Raw genomic sequence first — 26,226 nt, forward strand, 5'->3', positions numbered from 1 at the left:
ATGTCATCATATCCAATTCGCAGATCGATGCTCATGATGTCAATCACTGGATTGTCTGGTCAAGACTCTTTCATTTACAGACCGTCATCATATAGCTGGAATATTGTTAATGCGGCATTAAACAACAAACTATCAAACAAAAACAATTGGGTTTTAAGACCTGCATCACTTCAGTATTTCTTCCGAACATGACATTCCGTGTTATAACTGAAATAACTCACTATGATTGTTGGTTTGAATCCCGGTTCACCCTGATTATGTCTCTAGGTTTGTTATCACCATACCCGTGCTCTTGTGTTTCACTGAAGTGGTAAACATCTGAGACCTTTTCCTCCCACATTAAGCTGACACTCCGTGATATAACTGGAATACTGTAAAAGCGGCATTAAAACCAACTAACTCACTCTACTTCCTTTACTTCAGAATGGTAACGAGCAGACAAGGCGTCGGTTGGCTGTGTATTGCCTGAAGGACGCCATCTTGCCGCTCCGACTCCTGGACAAGTTGATGTGTGTCATCAACTACATGGAGATGGCCCGAGTCACCGGCGTGCCCCTCCCCTTTCTGCTCTCCCGAGGTCAACAAATCAAGGTCATGTCACAGCTGCTACGGAAGGTGAGTTGAGTACACACTGGCCATCATCCAATACTGATTCAGTGTGTTCAGGGACAAAACATGTTATTCAGGACGATGGATTTTTAAAAAAAAAAATTATTTTTTTCCCAACAATACTGGGGGAAAATTAACCTGAGGTTTAACAAAATGGACACATTGGATAAAATAAAGTGTGTTGCCAAAAAGTTATTGCTCTAATTATGTTGGATGTATAAAATGTTACCATGGGTTGGACCTTATTTAAAACACCTATTCAACTTTTTGTTTGATTAAATACAAATAGAAAATTTGTTATCTTCATAAAAGATTCATGATAATTTGTTTTCAAAGCATATTCACATTCAGATGCTTATTGGATTATAATGTATCAGTGTGTCGACCTGTGAAGATCCCCTTAGAATTGATCTTCAGCAACCCATGCTTGTTGAAAGAGGCGACTATGCTTGTCGTCGTAAGAGACGACTAACAGGATCAGATGGTCTGGCTCGCTGACTTGGTTGATGCATGTCATTGTATCCAAATTGCGTAGATCAATGCTAATGATATCAATCAATGGATTGTCTGGTCCAGACTCGAGTATTTAGAGACTGCCATCATGTGGCTGGAATATTGCTGAGAGCAGCGTTAAACTAACAATCAGTGTGCCATTGAGTGTACCTTTCATTTTATCTTGCACATTTTACATGGAAGTTTGGTACATACTGTAGTCGACGTAATAAGCACCCACGGCGATATTTGCTAATATATTGGCACATGAACAATCCCAATTAGCACCCCTTCTGATTGATCAATGTAAACAAGACTTATTCATTCGCGTTAATATGCACTCCTGTGTTATATGCACCATTAATTATGGGCAATTAAATTCTGGAAAAAATATCTGCGGTACATAAATATTTCAGGCTGTCAGCATAAACCACAAAATTTCTGGGGTTTTTTCACCAAAATAATATTTTAATAAGAGGCCCCTATTTCTAATTCTGAGAGCGCCCTGGGCGCTTATTATGTCGAATACGGTATTTGAATGTTATTGCTTCCTGTGTTTTAAAAACCCTGTCTGTTGCAGGCAAAGGAACAGGACCTAGTCATACCCTCGCAGAAAGTAGACACAGGGGACGAGTACGAGGGTGCCACGGTCATCGAACCGGAGAAAGGGTGGGTTCAAGTTGCCACTGTCATGTGAAGGGGTTGGTGAGAGGGCACCACTGTCACGTGAAGGGGTTGGTGAGAGGGCACCACTGTCACGTGAAGGGGTTGGTGAGAGGGCACCACTGTCACGTGAAGGGGTTGGTGAGAGGGCACCACTGTCACGTGAAGGGGTTGGTTGGTGAGAGGGCACCACTGTCCTGAAGTGTGGGAAGTGTGAGATTGAGGGCAGACTGTTATCAAAGGAGAGAAGGGGTGACAACAAGAGTGCCACTGTCATCAAGCTTGAAAAGGGTCGTATGTGACTGCCGCTTGAGGAATTTGGATGAGGGCACTGTTGGAATAGATCTTGAGAAAAGTGTGGTACGAGGGGCCGCTGACAGAGCTTCAGAAGGGGTTTATATTAGGGTGTGCGCTGGCATAGAGCTTGAGAAGGGTTGATATGAGGGTGGCAGTGGTATTTGGTCTTGAGAAGGGGTTGGGATGTGAATACCGCTGGCTTTGAGCTTCAGAAGGGGTTTATGCTAGATTGCCGCTGGCATAGAGCTTCAGGAGGGGTTTATACGAGATTGCCGCTGGCATAGAGTTTCAGGAGGGGTTTATACGAGAGTGCACTGGCATAGAGCTTCAGAAGGGGTTTATACGAGAGTGTGGTGACATAGAGCTTCAGAAGGGGTTTATATGAGAGTGGTGGCATAGAGCTTGAGAAGGGGTTTATACCAGAGTGTTGTGGCATAGAGCTTCAGAAGGGGTTTATATGAGAGTGTGGTGGCATAGAGCTTCAGAAGGGGTTTATATGACAGTGTGGTGGCATAGAGCTTCAGAAGGGGTTTATACCAGAGTGTGGTGACATAGAGCTTCAGAAGGGGTTTATATGAGAGTGTGGTGGCATAGAGCTTCAGAAGGGGTTTATACAAGAGTGTGGTGACATAGAGCTTCAGAAGGGGTTTATATGAGAGTGTGGTGGCATAGAGCTTCAGAAGGGGTTTATATGAGAGTGTGGTGGCATAGAGCTTCAGAAGGGGTTTATATGAGAGTGTGGTGGCATAGAGCTTCAGAAGGGGTTTATACAAGAGTGTGGTGACATAGAGCTTCAGAAGGGGTTTATATGAGAGTGTGGTGGCATAGAGCTTCAGAAGGGGTTTATACCAGAGTGGTGACATAGAGCTTCAGAAGGGGTTTATATGAGAGTGTTGTGGCATAGAGCTTCAGAAGGGGTTTATACCAGAGTGGTGACATAGAGCTTCAGAAGGGGTTTATATGAGAGTGTTGTGGCATAGAGCTTCAGAAGGGGTTTATACCAGAGTGTGGTGGCATAGAGCTTCAGAAGGGGTTTATATGAGAGTGTGGTGGCATAGAGCTTCAGAATGGGTTTATACGAGAGTGCGCTGGCATAGAGCTTCAGAAGGGGTTTATACGAGAGTGCGCTGGCATAGAGCTTCAGAAGGGGTTTATACAAGAGTGTGGTGGCATAGAGCTTCAGAAGGGGTTTATACGAGAGTGCGCTGGCATAGAGCTTCAGAAGGGGTTTATACGAGAGTGTGGTGGCATAGAGCTTCAGAAGGGGTTTATACGAGAGTGTGGTGGCAAAGAGCTTCAGAAGGGGTTCATACGAGAGTGTGGTTGCATAGAGCTTCAGAAGGGGTTCATACGAGAGTGCGCTGGCATAGAGCTTCAGAAGGGTTGATATGAGGGTGGCACCGGTATTTGGTCTTGGGAAGGTGTTGGTACGAGAGTGCCATTGGCACCAGTTTGAGGAGGAATTGGCACGTGGATGCCAGTAAAGGGTGACAGGGTGCACCTATGCTATTGATCACTTGATGCTGCTCTGTTCCACAAATTGATACACATGTGTCTGTTCCTCAAATTGATACACATGTGTCTGTTCCACAAATTGATACACATGTGTCTGTTCCTCAAATTGATACACATGTGTCTGTTCCACAAATTGATACACATGTGTCTGTTCCTCAAATTGATACACGTGTGTCTGTTCCACAAATTGATACACATGTGTCTGTTCCACAAATTGATACACGTGTGTCTGTTCCACAAATTGATACACATGTGTCTGTTCCACAAATTGATACACATGTGTCTGTTCAACAAATTGATACACATGTGTCTGTTCCACAAAGTGATACACATGTGTCTGTTCCACAAATTGATACACACGTGTGTTTGGCAGGTATTATGATGCTCCCATAGCCACACTGGATTTCTCCTCGCTGTACCCGTCAATCATGATGGCACACAACCTCTGCTACACCTCCCTCCTCAACCCATCGGTCATCCAGAAGGAAGGGTAAGTAACCATAGTAACACTCTTCACACGTTTATAGGACTCATGAAGATCTGGGTATAGAATTGATCTTCAGCAACGGGACGGGATCGGGTCGTCTGGCTTGGTGACTTGGTAAATGCATGTTATTGTATCCCAATTGCATAGATTGATGCACATGATGTCAATCACTGAATTGTCTCAGAATCGATTATTAACAGGCTGTCATCATATAGCTGGAATATTGCTGAGTGTGGCGTTAAACAACAAACAACCAAAAAATATAGAAAGCGATACGACTGTGGACAGAAATGGTTCATGTTCATCTACTGCTGAGATATTTTATAGTGGTAATCTGTTCAATGGGAAACTGCTGAGATATTTTATAGTGGTAATCTGTACAATGGGAAACTGCTGAGATATTTTATAGTGGTAATCTGTTCAATGGGAAACTGCTGAGATATTTTATAGTGGTAATCTGTTCAATGGGAAACTGCTGAGATATTTTATAGTGGTAATCTGTTCAATGGGAAACTGCTGAGATATTCTATAGTGGTAATCTGTTCAATGGGAAACTGCTGAGATATTTTATAGTGGTAATTTGTACAATGGGAAACTGCTGAGATATTTTATAGTGGTAATCTGTACAATGGGAAACTGCTGAGATATTTTATAGTGGTAATCTGTTCATTGGGAAACTGCTGAGATATTTTATAGTGGTAATCTGTACAATGGGAAACTGCTGAGGTATTTTAAAGGGCTCGATTTTGCTATATTAAACATGCACAAGTGCAGCCTATTATTGAAAAATGCAACCCAATATTTGTGTCTACATGCACCAAATGCATGAAAAATATGTGCAAATTTGTGTCTTGATTAACCCTTGTAAGTTGTCCACAGGATATCAATCTTTGAACACGCTCAACACCTAATGTTTATTTACCTTACTACATCACAAATCCCAGTGTTACATGTGATTTGTCATGCTTTCTTGGGCTTGACGTCATCAAACTGTGGGTACTTCAAGATTATGTAGTGTACTGTAGCTTCATCTATCACTGAAGTTGACCACCATATCCCTTTATGACATTTAGCGGGGCGGTGGGGTTGCCTAGTGATTAAAGCGTTGTCACGTCGAAGGCCCGGGTTCGATTCTCCACATGGGTACAATGTGTGAAGCCCATTTTCTGCTGTCCCCCACCTTGATATTGCCGGATTATTGCTAAAAGTGGCGAAAAACCATACTCACTCACTCACTCACAATCATTGGATGTTTTTATGAACTAGAAAACTAGACAACTATTAAAAACAATGAAAAGTGCAAGATTGAAGGCGAAGGTACCAGCCACCTGAAACCCACGCCTGTGCAATACATAACGAACAGTCAATGTGGGTATAAATTTTAGATGCATCTGAATTGCACTCCTGGTGTTGAAAATGCGACGTTTTATCTCTTACCTGTGTAAGAATCGTCAATGTGGGTATAAATTTTAGATGCATCTGAATTGCACTCCTGGTGTTGAAAATGCGACGTTTTATCTCTTACCTGTGTAAGAATCGTCAATATGGGTATAAAATTTAGATGCATCTGAATTGCACTCCAGGTGTTGAAACGTTTTATCTCTTACCTGTGTGATCCCTTAATAATGACTTTGAGTATATGTGAACTGGATGGTGTGTTGCGTCCTATCCCTGTGTCCCTGCAATGCCCCCGTATTACCAGTAGCTGGGTGACCTGGTCACCTGACCTCCACGTTCTCTGTGTGCAGGTTGACGGCAGAGCAGTACATCAAGACACCCAGCGGGAACCTGTTCTGCAAGTCCACAGTCAGGAAGGGTCTGCTGCCAGAAATCTTGGAGCATTTGCTCTCTGCCAGGAAGAAGTGAGTGATGTTTTGTTTGTTTTGTTTTTTTCCGTTTAATGCTGCCCTCAGCTATTTTCAGCTATATGAAGGCGGGATCCATGGCGTTAAACAACAAACAAACATCATTGGTCTTGAAGATTAAGGTGTCACTGATAGACAGTTAAAAGTCACCAAAACAAAAATAATAACTTCAAATGGCTATTAAGTCATTATTTTGGTGGTTTTGATGTATTTTTGTGATACCATCGAAGATACCGATTTCAAAGAGCTTTCCATATATCTATAACACATGGTATGGTTTCGAAAAGGGGTCACCTGACCAGCCCCTAATGGTCAGAAGTGATGTTTGAACCGCGTGTAAGGGCCCAGTGGATATAGACAGAATGAAGGTCTCTGCCTGTATCCATGGTAACCATATTCAGGGGCGCAGGTGGCCCAGTCTTCAAAGGTGCCGCAAGTTGTTTTTGTTTTTTGTTTTTTGTTTTTTCGGAGAGAAATTGTATTTTAACATATATAACCAGTTTTGAATATATGACAGCAGCATCTTATAATACAATGATCCCTTGCTATTGTGCTCTTCAATAAAGCGCTACCTCGGTTACTACGCGCGGTAACGCATGGCTCCCAAAATTTATGTACACTTTTAATACTGAGAGTTTTACACAGACATGATTGTATTGTTGTTCATTTGCACATAACGCTTATTGCATAATCAACCGTTTATCGCTGAATGGAGTTCTAATAATCTGTTTGAAAACATCTGCGGTAAGTCCCGGAAATATGATTGTTCTACTAGTTAACTTTTCACGCTATACATCCTTTGATCTTAGAAGTGCATGCATGCAATAAAAGAGAACCACAAGCGAAGTTTATATTCTTAATTAGTGGGCAATTCAATTTGAGGCGACACTGTCAACTCACATGTTGCTGTCACAACACGGCGGTCATTTCTTTTGATTCGGATCAAGTAACCGTATCAAACCAATTAATCTGGCTTGAATGTGTATCTATATTTGTATGAATGTGTATGAATGCGCATAGCGCTGGTCAAAACTCTCGTTTCCCGTATTTTAAGCAACATGACCAATCAATGCCACTGAAACACTCTGTACTTGTGTAATGAATTGTGATTGGCTCTTCACTCATAGCGTCTGTTACTACCATCATCGATCGATATTTTCATGTAAGTAGACTACGTTCACATTGAATGTGACAGTTAAGGCTTGTAAATAATAACAAACGGCGAAAACATAATGGATATATATGAACGGTAAACAACTTGTATCATTGCAATGTGCGAGACAAGGCGAAGATCGTGAGATTGGCCGAGCGCGCTCCCCCGCCTCGGCCTCGGTTAAACGGCTCATCGTCTATAACGCCCACCAATTATTTGAACCCCATAGGTAGCGATGTAGGGACCACTGTATATGATATAAAGGCAGGTACAGGATAATTTGACAGATAGCGTTCTAGTGTAAATTTGTTTCTTATTTATAAACCTGTTCATTGGGATCTCTATTAAGTAAGAGACTTCTTTCCATAGGCATTAAAACCTATTGTGAGGTTTTACTTTCCAGTCGGGTTAAATCTCATAAACAGGGACGTTGTAATGTCCCTGGGATTTTATATAATGTCCTGGGTATTTTATTAATATAACTTCCGTTCAGATTGTAACATGTAATGAAATGTAAAATCAAATGACAAATGTTTTCTTTATATTCCTGAGGATCGAACTCGCAACCTTCATATCTGTAGCCCAGTGAGTGTACCACGAGGCTACAGAGGTGTTGATAAGCCTCACTGGTTTTTAGAATGTCCTTTTTCAAGATCCATACGCCAGCAACAGATATTTTACGCGCGTTTCCTAAGGTTCATGGAAAGTATGTTCGAAACATAAAAATGTTGATAAATGTTGTTTTAAGTTTCTTTTTTCAGTTTATAAGCATGGAAAAACACTTTCCCTCGGTTTTGGTAGACAGAGCATGCCCTGGGGGTCGGGAAAAATCGCGGGGGCTTGGCCCTCTTGGTTTTTCCCTCTCCCCAGGGCATGCTCTGTCTACCAAAACCTCGTGAGCGTGTTTTCGCCAATACATCACAATAATCAGCACATACAAAAGTAAAATTAATTTCATTTTCTATAGCTGAGTGACAATATAACCTCATAACCTCTTTGAGGCACCGCAAGTTGCTTTGCTGAGTTGTGTCCCTTAGGCAACCAGAAACCTATGATTGTGAGTCCATATCCTAGTTCGCCCTGATTATGATTCAAGGTTTATCGGCACAATACCCATGCTCGTGGGTTTCACCAAAGTCATAAACATCAGAGACCTGCTTCACTTCAGGCTTTCCTCCAACATTTAGCTGACCCACCGTGATATAACTGAAATACTGTTCAAAGCGGCGTTAAACCCAGACACTCACTCACTCACTCACTCACTCACTCACTCACTCACTCACTCACTCACTCACTCACTCACTCACTCACTCACTCACTCTAATCAGAGTTCAGTGTAGGCTATGTTATTGCCAGTAATTGTTGTAGTTTTCAAGTGGCACCAGTAATACCCATCATTCATTGTTGTAGAGCTAAGGCTGATCTGAAGAAGGAGACTGACCCGTTCAAGAAGGGGGTGTTGGATGGCCGTCAGCTCGCACTGAAGATCAGTGCTAACTCCGTGTATGGATTCACAGGTGCTCAAGTCGGCAAGCTGCCTTGTCTGGAGATATCTCAGGTAACAACGTGTACACCCTTAAGATCTAGGTTAGAACTGGTTTTTAGCAACCCATCCTTGTCAAAAGAGCCGAGTTGGGGTCAGTTGGTTAGGCTTGCTGACTTGGTTGCTGCATGTCATCATATCCCAATTGCGTAGATCGATGCTCATGACGTCAATCACTGGTTTGTCTGGTCCAGACTCGATTATTTACTTTCCACCGTCATAGAGCTGGAATATTACTGAGTGCAGCGTTAAACAACAAAAACAAACTGTAAGAGGCTTGTAGCGGAATCGAGTGGTCAGGCTTGCGGACTTGGTTGATGCATGTCATTGTATCCCAATTGAGTAGATCATGATGTCAATCCCTGGATTGTCTGGTTCAGACTTGATTATTTACAAATTGCTTATTAACAGCTGGAATGTAATTTAGCACAGCGTTTAACAACGAACAAAGACAGCAACATGTAGTCAGTTATCTTGATTTTGGGAGAACTTTAGGCTATGTTATTGCCCTTAGAGTTATTCCCACTCTCCTACCCAGAGTTCCATGCGGCCGGCAGCCAGCCAGCATAGTACCTCTGCCACAGGCCAGCACCATGTGACGATTCGTCGCATCTTTCACAGTCCATTCAAGACATTGCATATGCTTTTAATACGTTTCATGTTTGACAAGTCTACACATTTCATAAACAAATGTCAAAGAATGGTTACGGTTCATTAAGAAAGTATGCTAATACGTGAAAATCTACTTGTTTTTGCGTAGTTATCCTTTGTTTACATTGGTTGTACGACTCCACGTGCTGTCATCGAAGCCCAACGGAGAGCTAGCGATACGGTCACTTTGATGCATAAATATATATTGTCATGCAACTCACTGTCTCAGTTGTAGTAGCATATCTATATAATTATGCAAAACAATATGTGAAGCGCCCCCAAATACTTGCATTAGTCCATTCTATACTTATTTCTGAAAAAGCGTGTTTGTTTACAAACAAGGGATAAGTACGGTCACGTGATATGCAAATTAGCCTGTGGCAGTGGTGTTATGCTGTGTCACCACTGCGCCGGAGTGTGAGTAATTCCCCTATCCTGGTGCCTTGAGGGCACACTAAAGAGTATTTATTCAAAGTGTTCTTGTGGAAATGTTCATTAAAATATGATGAACCAGCATTCATCAACTTTTAAGGAGTAGCCTATGACATGCTTGCAAAAGTCATGGATTTAATCAAAGACAACTAACTAACAGTTCCCGAAATAAGACGCAATGTGGTAACCTCGGAAGACTCGAACCACTCAAATTATACAAATCTAAAGTGACCCGTGAAGATCCGGGGTAGAATAGGTCTTCAGCAACCATGCTTGCCGTAAAAGGCGACTATGCTTGTCATTAAAGGCGACTAACGGGATTGTGTGTTCAGGCTCGCTGACTTGGTTGATGCCTGTCATCGTATCCCAATTGCATGGTTCGATGCTCATGATGTCAATCACTGGATTGTCTGTTCCAGACTCGATTATTTTACAGACCGCCGTCATATAGCTGGAATATTGCTGAGTGTGGCGTTAAACAACAAATAAACAAACAAACAAACAAGGATTTCATTATTTTCAATTGTTTCAGTTGTTCAATCATTAAAAGTCTTCTGCTTTGATTTTTAACAAAACTTTAAACTTCCCATTCATTAATTATGCATAGGAATAGTTTGAGTGGCAATCCACACATTAAGCATTGATATCGCTGACTGTGGCCTGAGACTACCATTCACTCACTCTGTCACTGTGTCGCTTGCAGAGTGTGACGGCCTTTGGTCGTATGATGATTGAACAGACCAAGCAGTATGTGGAGGAGAGATACACCATCGCCAATGGATACAAGCATGATGCTAAGGTAAGACTTTTGGCAAAAATGGTAAATCATTTGTTTTAATGTTGCAATGTACAGTATTTCAATTGCGTGGATCGATGCTGATAATATCAATCACTGGATTGTCTGGTTCAGACTTGATTATTTACAGACAACTGTCATATAGCTGGAATATTGCCGAGTATCGCATTAAACAACAAACAAACAAACAACCAATAAGCTTACTCTCTGTGATGTAACTTAAATATTGTTAAAACCAAAACACATTTGGCACAAAATATATCTGAAGGTGAATGGTAAAACTGTGACATTGATATATAACATTTTGTGTACAAAATTAATCTTATTGCTGAGTGTTGGCAGTGAGAGATGTACGCTACTCTCTCTATTACAGGTTATCTATGGTGACACAGATTCTGTGATGTGCAAGTTCGGTGTGGAGACGGTTGCCGAGGCAATGGAGCTCGGGAAGGAAGCAGCAGAGGTCATCTCTCTCAAGTTTGTCAGCCCCATCAAACTAGAGTTCGAGAAGGTAAAGCGAGTGCATCTTTTAGGATGCTTCATGCCAATAGTTTTGTGATGATGATAAGTTAAAATATACTGCTCAAAATAGTTAATGACAGATTAACTATTGTCATATGAAAGAAATTGCGTAGTAAATCAGTAGTTTCCATGGAATTTGTTAAGTCAATGGTTAACTTTGTGATATATGCCAGGGCTCGATTTTGCTATTTAAAACATGCACAAGTGCAGTTGATTATTGAAAAATGCAACCTTATATTCATGTCACCGTGCACCAAGTGCATGCGAAAATATTTCAAATTTGTGTCTGACTAACTTCTTACTTGTGTAGGGGCAGTCCAGTCGTCTCAGGTGCCGCGATTCACTGTGCAGAGTTGCGTCCCTTGGGCACGCCAGAAACCTATGATTGTGTGATCGAATCCCGGATCGCCCCAATTATGTTTCTAGTTTTGTCAGCTCCATACCCCTGCTCGTGGGTTTCACCAAAGTGGTAAATGTCTGAGACCTACATCACTTCGGGTTTTCCTCCCACATTAAGCTGACATGCCATGATATAACTGTAATACTGTTAAAAGCGGCGTTAACCCAACTCACACACTCTTACTTGTGTACACAACAGTGTTAGAAATTGGCACTAGTCCTTGCCAAACTGCCCAATGGTTAAGGTATCATAAGGACTAGAAGAAACTTGCCATTTATGAAGAGTTTTGCTACATGTTATCATTATAAGGACGAGTGGACTAAAAATATTAGTTTGTACCGCTGCACAAGATTGATCTTTGAACACACTCGGTACCTCTAAGGTGTATAAATTTACTAAACTACGTCATCAAGCTGTGAGGACTTCAAGATTATGTGCACATGTTTCTGTTAAATTTTACGGCACCGCATCATTATATATGTTGTAGCAGGATCATGAGAGGTACGTGGAGTTTTATGCTTCCTGCGTTAGGTTTTATACCATGAGCCATGGGTACCTTACCAACGTGTTTTAATGTGACATTGTAAGAGAATTAAAACAATTTCAAAGGCCGTTCGGCCCACAGGACCTGGGGAAAACTTTCATTTTTGTCACGCGCCGTGTTCCTCTGCTTCCTGTAGGTATACTTCCCCTATCTTCTGATCAACAAGAAGCGGTACGCTGGCCTGTACTGGACGAACCCAGACAAACATGACAAGATGGACTGCAAGGGTATCGAGACGGTGCGGCGAGACAACAGCCCCCTGGTGGCCAACCTCATCAACATGTGCCTGCAGCTGCTGCTGATTGATAGGTACGTTGCCATGGTAATGTTGCAGGGATGCGGTCAATTTTCTGTTGTTTGAACATTTTTTAAATCCTTCATTTTCAAAACATTGAGACAAATGCAGGTCTATGTCGTCATAAGAGGGTGTTCAACAAAGTGTTCAAAATCTATGACCTGCATCCCTTAAGGCTTTCTGAGGCTCTCCTTGTAGCCAAACACAATTGAATTCCACATGAATTCAAACAATATTTCAAAATAATAGAAAGCAACCTTACTTTAGAGGTGAGACGCAGTGGGGTAGCCTAGTGGTTAAAGCGTTTGCTCATAACGCCAAAGGCCCCCCAGACAGTTCCCCACATGGGTACAATGTGTGAAGCCCATTTCTGGTGTCCTCCGCTGTGGTAATGCTGGAACATAGCTAAAAGTGGTATAGAACTATACTCACTCACTCACTCTCACTCACTCACTCACTCACTCACTCACTCACTCACTCACTCACTCACTCACTCACTCACTCACTCACTCACTCACTCACTTGTAGAGGTGACTTATTTTTCACTGATAACAGGACTAATAGAGTATGCTTTTAACTTTTAAACACTCTGGCATTCAGAAAATATTAATTTAAAACTAAATCCAAATTTTGAGCAAAATAATGTTTTTTTCCCAATTTGCATGCAATTAGTTTGAAATCCCAGACTCCCCATTATGGCTTCATGATGAATCAAGTTCTCCAAAATTTGCTAACAGTGGCTTGCAAAATGTTCATCAAAAACTCGGCTGCATTCAATAAGACTCAACGCTCTGTTGCTTGTTGTTAGAAGTGGTTCCAGTGGATTGAAAGATCAGACGTGTCGTACCCTGGAATGTTGATCTTTAATTTCTACCACCAGGTTTATTTGGCCCTGATTAGATTCTGTCCGTTGGCGGCAATTTTACAGCGGGAATATTGCTAACTGTGGCGTAAAGCTACAGACTCTCGGCCTGTCTGTGACTGTCATACGGGTTTGTTCCAGAGATCCAGATGGCGCTGTGCAACACGTGAAGCAGACTATCTCAGACCTCCTGTGTAATCGTGTGGACATCTCGCAACTTGTCATCACCAAGGAGTTGACCAAGACTGATGACGACTACGCAGGGAAGCAGGCACACGTGGAACTAGCGAACAAGTGAGTGCAGAAGGCACCTTGCTCTGAGGACCCGTCAAGATCTGGGGTAGAATAGGTCTTCAGCCACACATGTGTGCCGTAAAAGGCGACTATTCTTGTCATGACTAACGGGAATCAGGAAAGCAGGCTCACTGACTTGGTTGAACCATGTCATCAATCCCAATTGCGTGGATCGATGCTCATGATATTAATCACTGGATTGTCTGGCCCAGACTCAATTATTAACAGACCGCTGTCATATAGCTGGAATATTGCTGAGTGCGGCGTTATACAACAAACCAAACCAAAAACCGAACTTGCTCAGAGAACGTGGGTTTGAATCCCAGATCGGACTCCACCTAAAAAAGTACAACAATTTGTTCTTTATGAAGAAAGTGTTATCCCAAATCTCAGGGCTGTAGAATATTTCTTATTTTTACTGGTCACCAAAACTGACATCAAGTAGAGATGACATCTTGCCAGTAGAAGAGGTGGTTGCCAAGGTTACGTCACGTCACAAGTCCTGATTGAATTGTCCAAAACTCAGACTAACAGGCATGTTAATTTTGAACCCTGGAAAAGTTCATCCTGCACAAGACCACACTGTTTATATTTTAATTACACAATGTTTGAGGTTAGCCAAGAACCCAAACTAAGCAATACACAGAGAAACATTAAGCTTGTTTCTTTAGTATCTGTATATTCTGAAAATATTCAGGTGGGTCATAAGACAACATTCATACAATTTATGTATTTAAAAAATATGTTAACAGTTTCAAGTCTGCTTGTTATGATGACCTCGGTCAGGTAATCAAGCCATCGTGTTTGCATCCAGGAGAGGATGAAGAGTAATCTGTATCAGCATCAGGAGTATCTGTTGTCTGCAGTGATGTAATTCATTTAATATTATCACGCACTATGAAATGTATCTCCTAACAAGTGTGTGGACAATTTGACCACATAGTTTGCCAAGCCCATGATTGTCTCTGTTAAACAGCTGCATTAATCAATACTCAATTATTCAATCAATCAATGTCCTGACAGGATGAAGAAGCGAGACGCAGGCAATGCGCCCAAGCTGGGAGACCGAGTGCCGTATGTCATCATCGCCGCAGCTAAGGGCACAGCAGCATATATGAAGTCAGAGGTAACATTTTTGTATGCTAATCTTGAGGTCATTCTGATGTGTCAATCCTGCCGTCATTTTGATGTATCAATCCCGATGTCATTTTGATGTGTCAATCCTGCTATAGTATGGATGTATCAATCCTGACGTCATTTTGATGTGTCAATCCTGCCTTTATTTTGATGTCAGTCCTGATGTCATTTTGATGTGTCAATCCTGCCTTTATTTTGGTGTCAGTCCTGATGTCATTTTGATGTGTCAATCCTGCCTTTATTTTTATGTGTCAATTCTGATGTCATTTTGATGTGTCAATCCTGACGTCATTTTTATGTGTCAATCCTGCCTTCATTTTGATGTCAGTCCTGATGTCATTTTGATGTGTCAATCCTGCCTTTATTTTTATGTGTCAATTCTGATGTCATTTTGATGTGTCAATCCTGCCTTCATTTTGATGTCAGTCCTGATGTCATTTTGATGTGTCAATCCTGCCTTTATTTTTATGTGTCAATTCTGATGTCATTTTGATGTGTCAATCCTGACGTCATTTTGATGTGTCAATCCTGCCGTCATTTTGATGTCAGTCCTGATGTCATTTTGATGTGTCAAGTGGTAGCCAAGTGGTTAACAAGTTCGTTCGTTCGTCACGCCAAAGGCCCTGGTTCAATTCTCCACATGAGTACAATGTTTGAAACCATTTTTCTGGTGTCCTCTAAAAGTCAAGCGAGGTGATGCCATGTCCTCTTTGTGAGGCGTCTGGCATGCATCATCCGTCATAAACATCTTGTCTGAAACCACTAGACATTGAAGAGGAAATTTCACATGTTGTTACCACTAATGATGACATCCCAATTTGCTACAGAGTTTGACTCCAATTTTCAATTTTCTATTTAATTATTTTCTTCCTGAAAATAAATTGATTAACATATGTCATGATTGAATTATAAACGATTACAGAGTTCAAGATCAATTCCTTGTTTGGATACCAACCAATTGTGGACAAAATTGATTAATCGGAACAGCACATCTTTTTTTAAGTGTCTGTCTTTGTTGTCATTTTAAACTTTAAACTGCATATCCAGGTGAGCTGCATATCATTCACCTGATGAAGGAGTAAGCATATACTCCAAAACGCTGTGTTCCTCATAATAAGGAAGTTCACATCAATAAATAAATAAAAGCTATTTTTCTATTTAAAAGGATCTCTCATCCCTAAAATCTGAAACAGTTTAATGCAAAGTGCACAGTAATTTACCTTAGGAAGTATCCCCTTTTCAAAGAAGTGTTACACTTATCTTGTTCCATCTTGTCCCAGGATCCAATATACGTCCTGGAAAACAACATCCCAATTGACACACAGTACTACCTGGAGAATCAGCTGTCTAAACCACTGCTAAGGATCTTCGAGCCCATCCTGGGGGAAAAGAAAGCCGAGTCCGTCCTGCTCAGTATGTATAACATTGACAATAAGGATTGTGTACTTACATAACAGGTCGTCAGGGAAACCCAATGGGGTTTCAGGTGCCCCCTAGCTGTGAGAGTGGTGAGGATCAGATGGGGCATGTATAACCCAATGGGGTTTCAGGTGCCCCCAAGCTGTGAGGGTGGTGAGGATCAGATGGGGAATGTATAACCCAATGGGGTTTCAGGTGCCCCCTAGCTGTGAGAGTGGTGAGGATCAGATGGGGAATGTATGACCCAATGGGGTTTCAGGTGCCCCCAAGCTGTGAGGGTGGTGAGGATCAGATGGGGAATGTATGACCCAATGGGGTTTCAGGTGCCCCCAAGCTGTGAGGGTGGTGAGGATCAGATGGGGAATGTATGACCCAATGGGGTTTCAGGTGCCCCCAAGCTGTGAGGGTGGTGAGGACCAGATGGGGAATGTATGACCCAATGGGGTTTCAGGTGCCCCCAAGCTGTGAGGGTGGTGAGGATCAGATGGGGAATGTATGACCCAATGGGGTTTCAGGTGCCCCCAAGCTGTGAGAGTGGTGAGGATCAGATGGGGAATGTATGACCCAATGGGGTTTCAGGTGCCCCCTAGCTGTGAGAGTGGTGAGGATCAGATGGGGCATGTATGACCCAACTGAGGGTGTGTCATCTGACCTGATGGTGTGGATTGTTGCTCTAGCTTTCAGCCACTGGTTTGCCAGGGTCAGACTTGTCTACAGGTTGCTGTGATGTAGCTTTAGTATTGGGATGGATGTTTTACATTTACTAACTCCATCATTCAGGGGATGCTCCTGAACTTTCCAGGTATCCCCATATATTGCATATTTATGACATAATTAAAAATGTTTAGTAACGCTAAAATTATTTTACCATCAACTTTCTTCTTTAACCTTAAATGTTCACCCAAATCTAACTAAGTTCAGTCTGGGCAGCCATGACATTCATAGAACAGAGGAAACATTGTATGTCTTGAAAGCACTGTCAGAAACAGTATTCAGTCTCTACCTAAATTCCCAGGTTGCACTAAGACAACCCTAGCTCCCTTACTTGAACACTGACTTATGACCAGACAGTCGTGCTCCCTTTCTTTAACACTGACTTATGACCAGACAGTCGTGCTCCCTTACTTGAACACTGACTTATGACCAGACAGTCGTGCTCCCTTACTGTGACACTGACTTATGACCAGACAGTCGTGCTCCCTTACTTGAAAACTGACTTATGACCAGACAGTCGTGCTCCCTTACTTGAACACTGACTTATGACCAGACAGTCATGCTCCCTTACTTGAACACTGACTTATGACCAGACAGTCGTGCTACCTTACTTGAACACTGACTTATGACCAGACAGGCGTGCTCCCTTACTTGAACACTGACTTATGACCAGACAGTCATGCTCCCTTACTTGAACACTGAGTTATGACAGTCGTGCTCCCTAACTTGAACACTGACTTATGACCAGACAGTCGTGCTCCCTTACTTGAACACTGACTTATGACCAGACAGTCGTGCTCCCTTACTTGAACACTGACTTATGACCAGACAGGCGTGCTCCCTTACTTGAACACTGACTTATGACCAGACAGTCATGCTCCCTTACTTGAACACTGAGTTATGACAGTCGTGCTCCCTAACTTGAACACTGCTTTATGACCAGACAGTCGTGCTCCCTTACTTGAACACTGACTTATGACCAGACAGTCGTGCTCCCTTACTGTGACACTGACTTATGACCAGACAGTCATGCTCCCTTACTTGAACACTGACTTATGACCAGACAGTCGTGCTCCCTTACTTGAACACTGACTTATGACCAGACAGTCGTGCTCCCTAACTTGAACACTGACTTATGACCAGACAGTCATGCTCCCTTACTTGAACACTGACTTATGACCAGACAGTCATGCTCCCTCATTTTAATACTGACTTATAACAAGACAGTGGTAACTCCCATACATTAAGATGGACTGATGACAACAGCGCTAATATCGCTCTGTGGAACATGCCATAGCCTCTAATTACAGTAGTATTTCAATGTTTGTGTGTTCCTAGAGGGTGACCACACCCGAACGAAGACTGTGGTAGCATCCAAGGTGGGCGGACTGGCTGCCTTCACCAAGAAGAAGAGTACATGCATCGGCTGTAAGACACCTCTCAGTGTGGAAGGTGAGTCGTGCTGTTGGGGAAACAATAGTAACACCTCAAGCACGTCAGAAGAAACTACAATTGACTTTCTTGAAATAATTTTATAATAATGATGTTGTAATTACATTCTCAGCTCCCTGGAGAGTATACAACCTAAGCTGCCTTGAAGGTACTAGAGTGGTTGTTTTTAAGGGTTGGAAATTCTCACTGGGCCAATCTCATTAAAATCAGATCGTAGTTCTCGCTGGCGCTTAACAAAGATCTGAGGACATCCAATTACTGGTCACGTCAGGCCGACCTTTCTCGAACTCTGACCGACCAATGGAATTGCTGACAAGAAGTTGACATTAGCCAATCAGAAGGCAGCTTTCTCATGCTTTACAGCACAAATTTAAAATGGGCGACTACGCTTCGAAACATATTTTGGCAAATTCTCGCCTAAAAAATTGAAACCTGAACAAAAGAACATTCTCGAATGGCTAATAGATGGTCTAGATTATATCAATTCAGTCGTTAAGCCCATAATTATCTTTCGGAGTATCCCGTTTAAAAGTTTTCGAGGTTGCATGATGAGAAATAACATTCCGACTGTCACTTTCATGATCTGGTAAGCGACACTCTGATTGGTCTGATGAAAGGTCGTTCTGATGTGACCCCCTAATGGGATGTCCTCAGATCTTTGTTTAGCGGTAGCGAGAACTAAGATCTGATTTTAATGAGACTCTCACTGGGCACGCCCAAATGTCCTAGATGCTCTGTCTCACACTTGGAAAAAAATAATGCTTTTCCATCCTTGCATTCGCATAACCATCTCATGCTACTTGGGTACCCATGCAATACTTGTCATCAATTGCGTGGATCGATGCTCATGATATCAATCTATGGATAGTCTGGTCCAGATTCGATTATTTACAGACCGCCGTCGTATTGCTGGAATATTGCTAACAAACAAATCAACCAACCAACCAACCAACCAACCAACCATGCAATACTTGGATTTTAATGAGACTCTCACTGGGCACGCCCAAATGTCCTAGATGCTCTGTCACACACTTGGAAAAAAATAATGCTTTTCCATCCTTGCATTGGCATAACCATCTCATGCTACTTGGGTACCCATGCAATACTTGTCATCAATTGCGTGGATCGATGCTCATGATATCAATCTATGGATAGTCTGGTCCAGATTCGATTATTTACAGACCGCCGTCATATTGCTGGAATATTGCTAACAAACAAATCAACCAACCAACCAACCAACTATGCAATACTTGGATTTTAATTAGACTCTCACTGGGCACGCCCAAATGTCCTAGATGCTCTGTCACACACTTGGAAAAAAATAATGCTTTTCCATCCTTGCATTGGCATAACCATCTCATGCTACTTGGGTACCCATGCAATAGTTGTCATCAATTGCGTGGATCGATGCTCATGATATCAATCTATGGATAGTCTGGTCCAGATTCGATTATTTACAGACCGCCGTCATATTGCTGGAATATTGCTAACAAACAAATCAACCAAGCAACCAACCAACCAACCAACCAACCAACCATGCAATACTTGGTGGACAGTATGCACTGGCTGTTCTAACTGACATTCTACTTGCAGGTGTGTCTGTGTGCAAGCACTGCAAGAGTCAGGAGTCGGCACTCTACCAGAAGGAGATCCTGCAGTTGCAAGTTCTGGAGGAGAAGTTCTCCCGACTTTGGACCCAGTGCCAGAGGTGTCAGGGAAGTTTACATGAGGATATCCTGTGTACAAGGTGAGTTCTCCCAAGTGTTGGTAAGGTCTTTGTAGAGGACGTCCTGTGTCTGAGGTGAGTTCTTCCAAGTGTTGGTTGAGACATAGAGGACGTCCTGTGTACAAGGTGAGTTCTCCTGACTGTGGGCCCAGTGCTAAGTAGGGAATATCCTGTGTACTGGGTGAGTTCTCCCAAAGTTGGTTAAGTCGTGGCAGTGGACATCCTGTGTACTGGGTGAGTTCTCCTGGCTTGATCTAGTGCCGAGAGAGGAGGTCCCATGTACTGGGTGAGTTCTCCCAAAGTTGGTTAAGTCGTAGCAGTGGACATCCTGTGTACTTGGTGAGTTCTCCCAAAGTTGGTTAAGTCATAGCAGTGGACATCTGTGTACGAGATGAGTTCTCCTGGCTTGATCTAGTGCCGAGAGAGGAGGTCCCATGTACTGGGTGAGTTCTCCCAAAGTTGGTTAAGTCGTAGCAGTGGACATCCTGTGTACTTGGTGAGTTCTCCCAAAGTTGGTTAAGTCATAACAGTGGACATCTGTGTACGAGATGAGTTCTCCTGGCTTGATCTAGTGCCGAGAGAGGAGGTCCCATGTACTGGGTGAGTTCTCCCAAAGTTGGTTAAGTCGTAGCAGTGGACATCCTGTGTACTTGGTGAGTTCTCCCAAAGTTGGTTAAGTCATAGCAGTGGACATCTGTGTACGAGATGAGTTCTCCTGGCTTGATCTAGTGCCGAGAGAGGAGGTCCCATGTACTGGGTGAGTTATCCAAAAGTTGGTCAAGTCGTAGCAGTGGACATCCTGTGTACGAGATGAGTTCTCCTGACTGAGGGCCCAGTGCTTGTAGGGTACATCCTGTGTATGGCTAGATCCATGTCCTTGGATAGGTATAAAACAAATTCATTTCACATATCATGGGATCCTTTCATGATCCTTTGCATGGATGATCCCATAAATGGCCACCCTCAAAATGTCTAACATTGTTACAATTGTATCTTTCTACCTTCATTATTTTGAAACAAGTTCAGCCTTTTTTTGTTTCATTTTTACTGAAAGATGATATTGATTGTTTTCAGTCGAGATTGCCCCATATTCTACATGAGGAAGAAGGTTCAGAAAGACCTGGCTGATCAGGACAAACTCATCATGAGATTTGGGGTGCCGACTTGGTAGTGGCCATGCTGCAGGACTGGTGTTGTGAGAGTGGCCTGTGTGCAGGTCATCATGTGTTTGTGACCTGCACAGAGGCAGCAATGTGCTATTGACCTGCTGCATAGAGGCAGCGATGTGCTATTGACCTGCACAGAGGCAGCGATGTTCTATTGACCTGCGCAGAGGCAGCGATGTGCTATTGACCTGCATAGAGGCAGCGTTGTGCTATTGACCTGCTGCATAGAGGCAGCGATGTGCTATTGACCTGCACAGAGGCAGCGATGTGCTATTGACCTGCACAGAGGCAGCGATGTGCTATTGACCTGCACAGAGGCAGCGATGTGCTATTGACCTGCACGGAGGCAGCGTTGTGCCATTGACCTGTATTCAGGTGTCAATGTGTTTCAAGTGTTTCAAGCAAGAAGTCAAATGACAATTCCGTGTATAGAGTACCTACCCACTATTCAGTAGATTCTGTTTGGCTGCACTAGATCTCTGTCTCAAACACATTGCAAGACAGAAAATGTGAGACAGTTTATGTGTACATTTCGGGACTGTCGACTCTTTTATAAAGTGCCTTGTTTATGTCAAAATATCGATGAATAATGTGAAAATAAATTTCAGTGAGAATTTTCATTTTTGAGGAAACTCGACCAATTTAATAAATAATTTCATTTGGGGGAATGTATTTCATGCAGCTGTCATACTTGCCCTTTTGGTAAATTTTGGTTCAGCCAAATATTTGAATCTGATTACAACACCACTATCAATGTTCCATCCATTGCCTTGTTTGTGGTTCTGCTGTAGCCTCAGTTTCATCTGTATCGTAAGTTAATGGATGCATCCTAGTGCTGAGAGATTGTTTTGCTATGACATGTTCTGCCTGTGAGAGTCTGTGTGGTGATTTCAGGCAATGTATGCAAGAATTGGTTTTGCAATGAACTCAATTTGCTCAGATGGAAATTATATTGTTTGCAATCTGAATTGTTTGACAACAATGAATTGTGAATACTGAAATTGCTGTACATAACATACCACTGTACATATTTCATCAATAAACATGCAAGCAAGATTCTTGAGTTGTTGGGTTTTTTTTAACATTTATTCTACAATTACAGTGAACTGTGAACAATATGATATAATATTTGAAGCATGAATGAGGATCCGTGGAATGACGTGATCACACACAATCAACTTTACAAACATTGTACCTCCTTCATCACTTTCAGCCTAGACACTGTTATATTAGTATTATGTCATCAATATTGCCACAAAATATTAAAATAACTTCAGAATCATTCTCCTCGCCCTCAAAAACAGATCCGAAGTTATGAGGTGAGGTGAAATGGGGTTTAACGTCGCGTCCAAGATTATTGCACTTATATAGTGACGTGCATGTACGTGTGTGTATTTGTGTGGCTGCTTGTACTAGTCCGGACTGATGCCGATTTATAGTGCTAGCTCACTGAGATACCATGCCGCAGTTTAACATGAATACCCCACTCAGACACAGTATTCTGACTCCGAGCCGACCAGTCCTTGTTTTAGCCCCTTAATGCCAAGCGCCAGACACGGTAACAACAAGTACCATCTTTAACGTGTTTTGGTATGACGCGGCCGGGTCCGAAGTTATGAGGAAATATAGATGTGCATCCTGTGTGGCGACATCTTGGATTCTGTAAAAACTAATCGGGTCAGTGGGTCCCCCCATTCGCCACCGCTTGCCCCTTTCCGGGACCTGCAAGAAGACTCATCCCCCTATCGATGAATGTTATGTGCGAAAATACGACAAACCAATCAGAAGGCGCGTATGATTTCGAGTTCTTTGTCAAATAATCCCTCAGAAATTTTTTTTGATTTTACATATGTCTTGCATCTAAAAATATACCCAAGACACAGTTAAATATGTTCAATCATACTGTATAATTGCGCGCGTCCCGGTGTGCTTTAAATTGCATCTGAAATATATATAATATATGGGGAAATATATGTCAACCATTACGCAACGAGTTGACAATTGTTTTAGATATGCCCGTTTGCGCTAAGACGGAACCGAGTCGCAAAAATTGCCACGAGAGGGGCACGAGTCGCTATTCGGCTTGTCCCGGAATAACACGAGTTGGTCACGAATGGAATGTGGGTCCCCAGCCAAACTTTCACCTAGACACCAACTACTGTCGAAAAATGCGAAAATGATTGTAAACAGACATAACAAGCTTTTTCACCAAGTTGGTAGGTCCCACCGCCAGAGTAGGGTAGAACCAGAAACGATTTAGAGGGTTAATTGAAAGGTTTGTGGCCTTGAGATATTGCTTCTGTAATATCCTGTTTCAACCTGTATGAAGAATCATATCCTAGGAGACCAACGCCGCCTGACAAACTGATAACAGCGTCTGTTTTCTGATTTGTTTGTTTGTTGTTTGACGCCACCCTTGGCAATATTCCAGCTTTATGACAGAGGTCTGTAAATCTGACATCATGACCATCGATCTACACAATTGCGATAAGATGACAGGCTTCAACCAAGCCTGACCACCCAGTTCCCTTAGTAGCCTAGTACAAAAGGCATGGGTTGCAGAAGACTAACCAGTAGTCTTCACGGGAATCTGTTTTCTGGATGTCAACTGGAGACTTTAACAGGGTGAGAAAATGAGCACATGAGCAAGATGAATGTTGACTCCAGATTGAAAGCTGACAGATTGAACATATGAAGCAACCTTTACACCAGCAGAACCTTGACAAATTCTTGTTGCACGTTGTAATCCTGGATAAGACTCAAGATTTCAGAAGAAACACTGGAAACATTTGGCCTGACACCCACCAAAGACGTACAAATGGGTGGCATCTGTTGGCAAAGCCATGGCTTTGGTTTTCTGAGACAGGAAGGGGATCATCATGCTTGTCTATCTGCAACCAGGTCAGACTATTAATGGGCAATACGTCGGCAGAAGGTTCAGTTCAGGATGAGGCGTGTCAGGACAAGGCACCTGTGCATAACGTTACAAGCCGTGATGGCCGCATTTGTAAAGTGTGGCTGTGGATTGCTTCCCATGAAACCCTACAAGGCAACTTCTGACTGATCTTTTCCGTTAACTCAAACTGCACCTCGTGTGGCATAGGTTCTACCAGTAACAACGAGGTGATGGTCGCCATCAGAGACCTTTCGGGGAGACCAAGATGGAGACTTCAGTAAGGCAGGATGACAAAGCCGCATCCCTGGACCAAATGTGAACGCAAAAGGTATTATCAAAGTGAGTGAGGTTTTACGCCGCTTTTAGCAATATTCCAGCAATATCACGGCGTTGGATACCAGAAATGGGCTTCACACATTGTACCCATGTCGGAAATCGAACCCGGGTCTTCGGCGTGACGAGCGAACGCTTTAACCACTAGGCTACCCGACCGCCCCCGTATTATCAAAATAGAATGGAGATGTAAAACACTGGATAATTGGATTGTACCGACATCACCACGTACTTATCCCTGTCAACAGGACGGCCATCAAACCCTGTGAACCAGACAGGGTGTTAGCTCGTTTATTCATTTTCAGAACTCCATGTATAAAGGGATGGCTGAAAAGTTATAGACAGGGGTGATGGAGTTGGTAACTAATGTATTTGATCCCCTCTGATGTCCACACATCTACCAACGATGATTGACCCCCACTTGTGTAAAAGACATCGGGTGGTATAAAATGTTGCCACAGCAGAAATGACGTCATCATTGGCAAAATGCTATCCAGGCGGTTCTTTTTGGCTAAAAACAAAAGTTTGGGAAGAGGAGGAAATCTTAAGGTGCTTAATGTGGTGGATACGGTAAATATTCAATGAGTTCAAAGCCACACTCATGCGCTGCAGGACCTGTGAAGATCCGGGGTAGAATATATAGGTCTTCAGCAACTTATGCTTGCCGTAAAAGGCGACTATGCTTGTCGTAAGAGGCGACTAACGGGATCGGGTGGTCATGCTCGCTGACTTGGTTGATGCATGTCATCGATCCCAATTAAGTGGATCGATGCTCATGACATTAATCACAGGATTGTATGGTCCAGACTCGATTATTTACAGACCGCTGTCATGTAGCTTGAATATTGCTGAAAAAACAAACCAAATCATGCGCTGCAGCCATGCCAACAACAGACTTGTGCACAGGTGAATTGCCCAGGAGGAACAACCCACAGTTGAGGTCGGGTCATTTATGACAGAGGGTTGTGAAATTGGTCTTTCACTGTATATATTATGCCGACCCCCCATTTTATGTAACATTTTTTCATGCCCTCCTCCCTAGCTGAAATATTGCTGAGTGCGTCGTTAAACAAACAAACAAACAAACAAAATCTGATAAGGAGTCAGCATCACTCGAACCCAGCGTGCTGAAACTTTTGTCATGACATGTTCATTCTTCCGAATATTCTCATCTCCCACGAGAGAGGACCGCCTCCGTGGTCTAGTGGTAGAGCGTCCGCCCGGATCCGGGGTTCGATCCCCGGCCGCGTCATACCAAAAGACGTTAAAAGATGGTACTTGTTGTTACCCTGTCTGGCGCTCGGCATTATCGGGTTAAAGCTAGGACTGGTCGGCTCGGAGTCAGTATACTGTGTCTGAGTGGGGTATTCATGTTAAACTGCAGCATGGTATCTCAGTGAGCTAGCACTATAAATCGGCATCAGTCCGGACTAGTACAAGCAGCCACACACACACACACACACACACACACACACACACACACGTCGCTATATAAGTGCAATAATCTTGGACGCGACGTTAAACCCAATTTCACCTCACCTCACAAGAGATGTCTACTATATCGGCGATGTGAGTCGTCGTTCCTCCATTATGTGCTCAACAACAAAAGTTCCTGTGACACCAATATTTTAGTGTATTTTTCAAACAAGTAAAGTTTGGTTTTCAATATTGTAGTACCTGTATGGAATCAAGTCACAAAAACGCAACTGATACAGAAAAGCATGCATTTCATGCAAAAGTTGACTTTTATGCAAGCCCCATGCATTTCACTACCCAAGAATGGGTATAAAAACGTGCGTTAACGGGATTCCATATCCATTGTTTAGCATCGTGCTGACAACAATCACTCAGAAAACAACAAAATTACGCAATTATCCAACATTACGAAATGCCACGCCTGTCCGAAAATGAGCGTCTGCGAGCCATTGGTATGCTTGAAGCAGGATCGAGTCAACGTGATGTT

The 26,226-nt window shown here is 42.7% G+C and overlaps 1 protein-coding gene across 5 annotated transcripts in view; it reads left to right on the forward strand.

Moving 5' to 3' along the window:
* LOC124146912 (DNA polymerase delta catalytic subunit-like) overlaps nt 1-22,090 on the forward strand; it is a 42,024-nt gene extending 19,934 nt beyond the window's left edge. For 4 of the 5 annotated variants that reach the window (XM_048390161.1, XM_046517469.2, XM_048390160.1 and 1 more), the window contains exons 12-25: nt 424-615; nt 1,682-1,770; nt 3,950-4,066; nt 5,812-5,925; nt 8,492-8,639; nt 10,411-10,506; nt 10,877-11,014; nt 12,106-12,278; nt 13,268-13,420; nt 14,444-14,546; nt 15,838-15,970; nt 18,029-18,142; nt 19,736-19,889; nt 20,943-22,090. In XM_048390161.1, coding sequence (XP_048246118.1) covers nt 424-615; nt 1,682-1,770; nt 3,950-4,066; nt 5,812-5,925; nt 8,492-8,639; nt 10,411-10,506; nt 10,877-11,014; nt 12,106-12,278; nt 13,268-13,420; nt 14,444-14,546; nt 15,838-15,970; nt 18,029-18,142; nt 19,736-19,889; nt 20,943-21,039 — 1,821 coding nt within the window. In that variant the 3' untranslated portion in view covers nt 21,040-22,090. The remainder of the gene's footprint in view (nt 1-423; nt 616-1,681; nt 1,771-3,949; nt 4,067-5,811; nt 5,926-8,491; nt 8,640-10,410; nt 10,507-10,876; nt 11,015-12,105; nt 12,279-13,267; nt 13,421-14,443; nt 14,547-15,837; nt 15,971-18,028; nt 18,143-19,735; nt 19,890-20,942) is intronic. The other variant, XR_007219498.1, reaches the window with a different exon arrangement.
* The last annotated feature ends 4,136 nt before the right edge of the window (nt 22,091-26,226 follow it).

The sequence above is a fragment of the Haliotis rufescens genome, unplaced genomic scaffold, assembly GCF_023055435.1.
Source record: "Haliotis rufescens isolate VD_foot unplaced genomic scaffold, xgHalRufe1.0.p SCAF_85, whole genome shotgun sequence".
Taxonomy (NCBI): domain Eukaryota; kingdom Metazoa; phylum Mollusca; class Gastropoda; order Lepetellida; family Haliotidae; genus Haliotis; species Haliotis rufescens.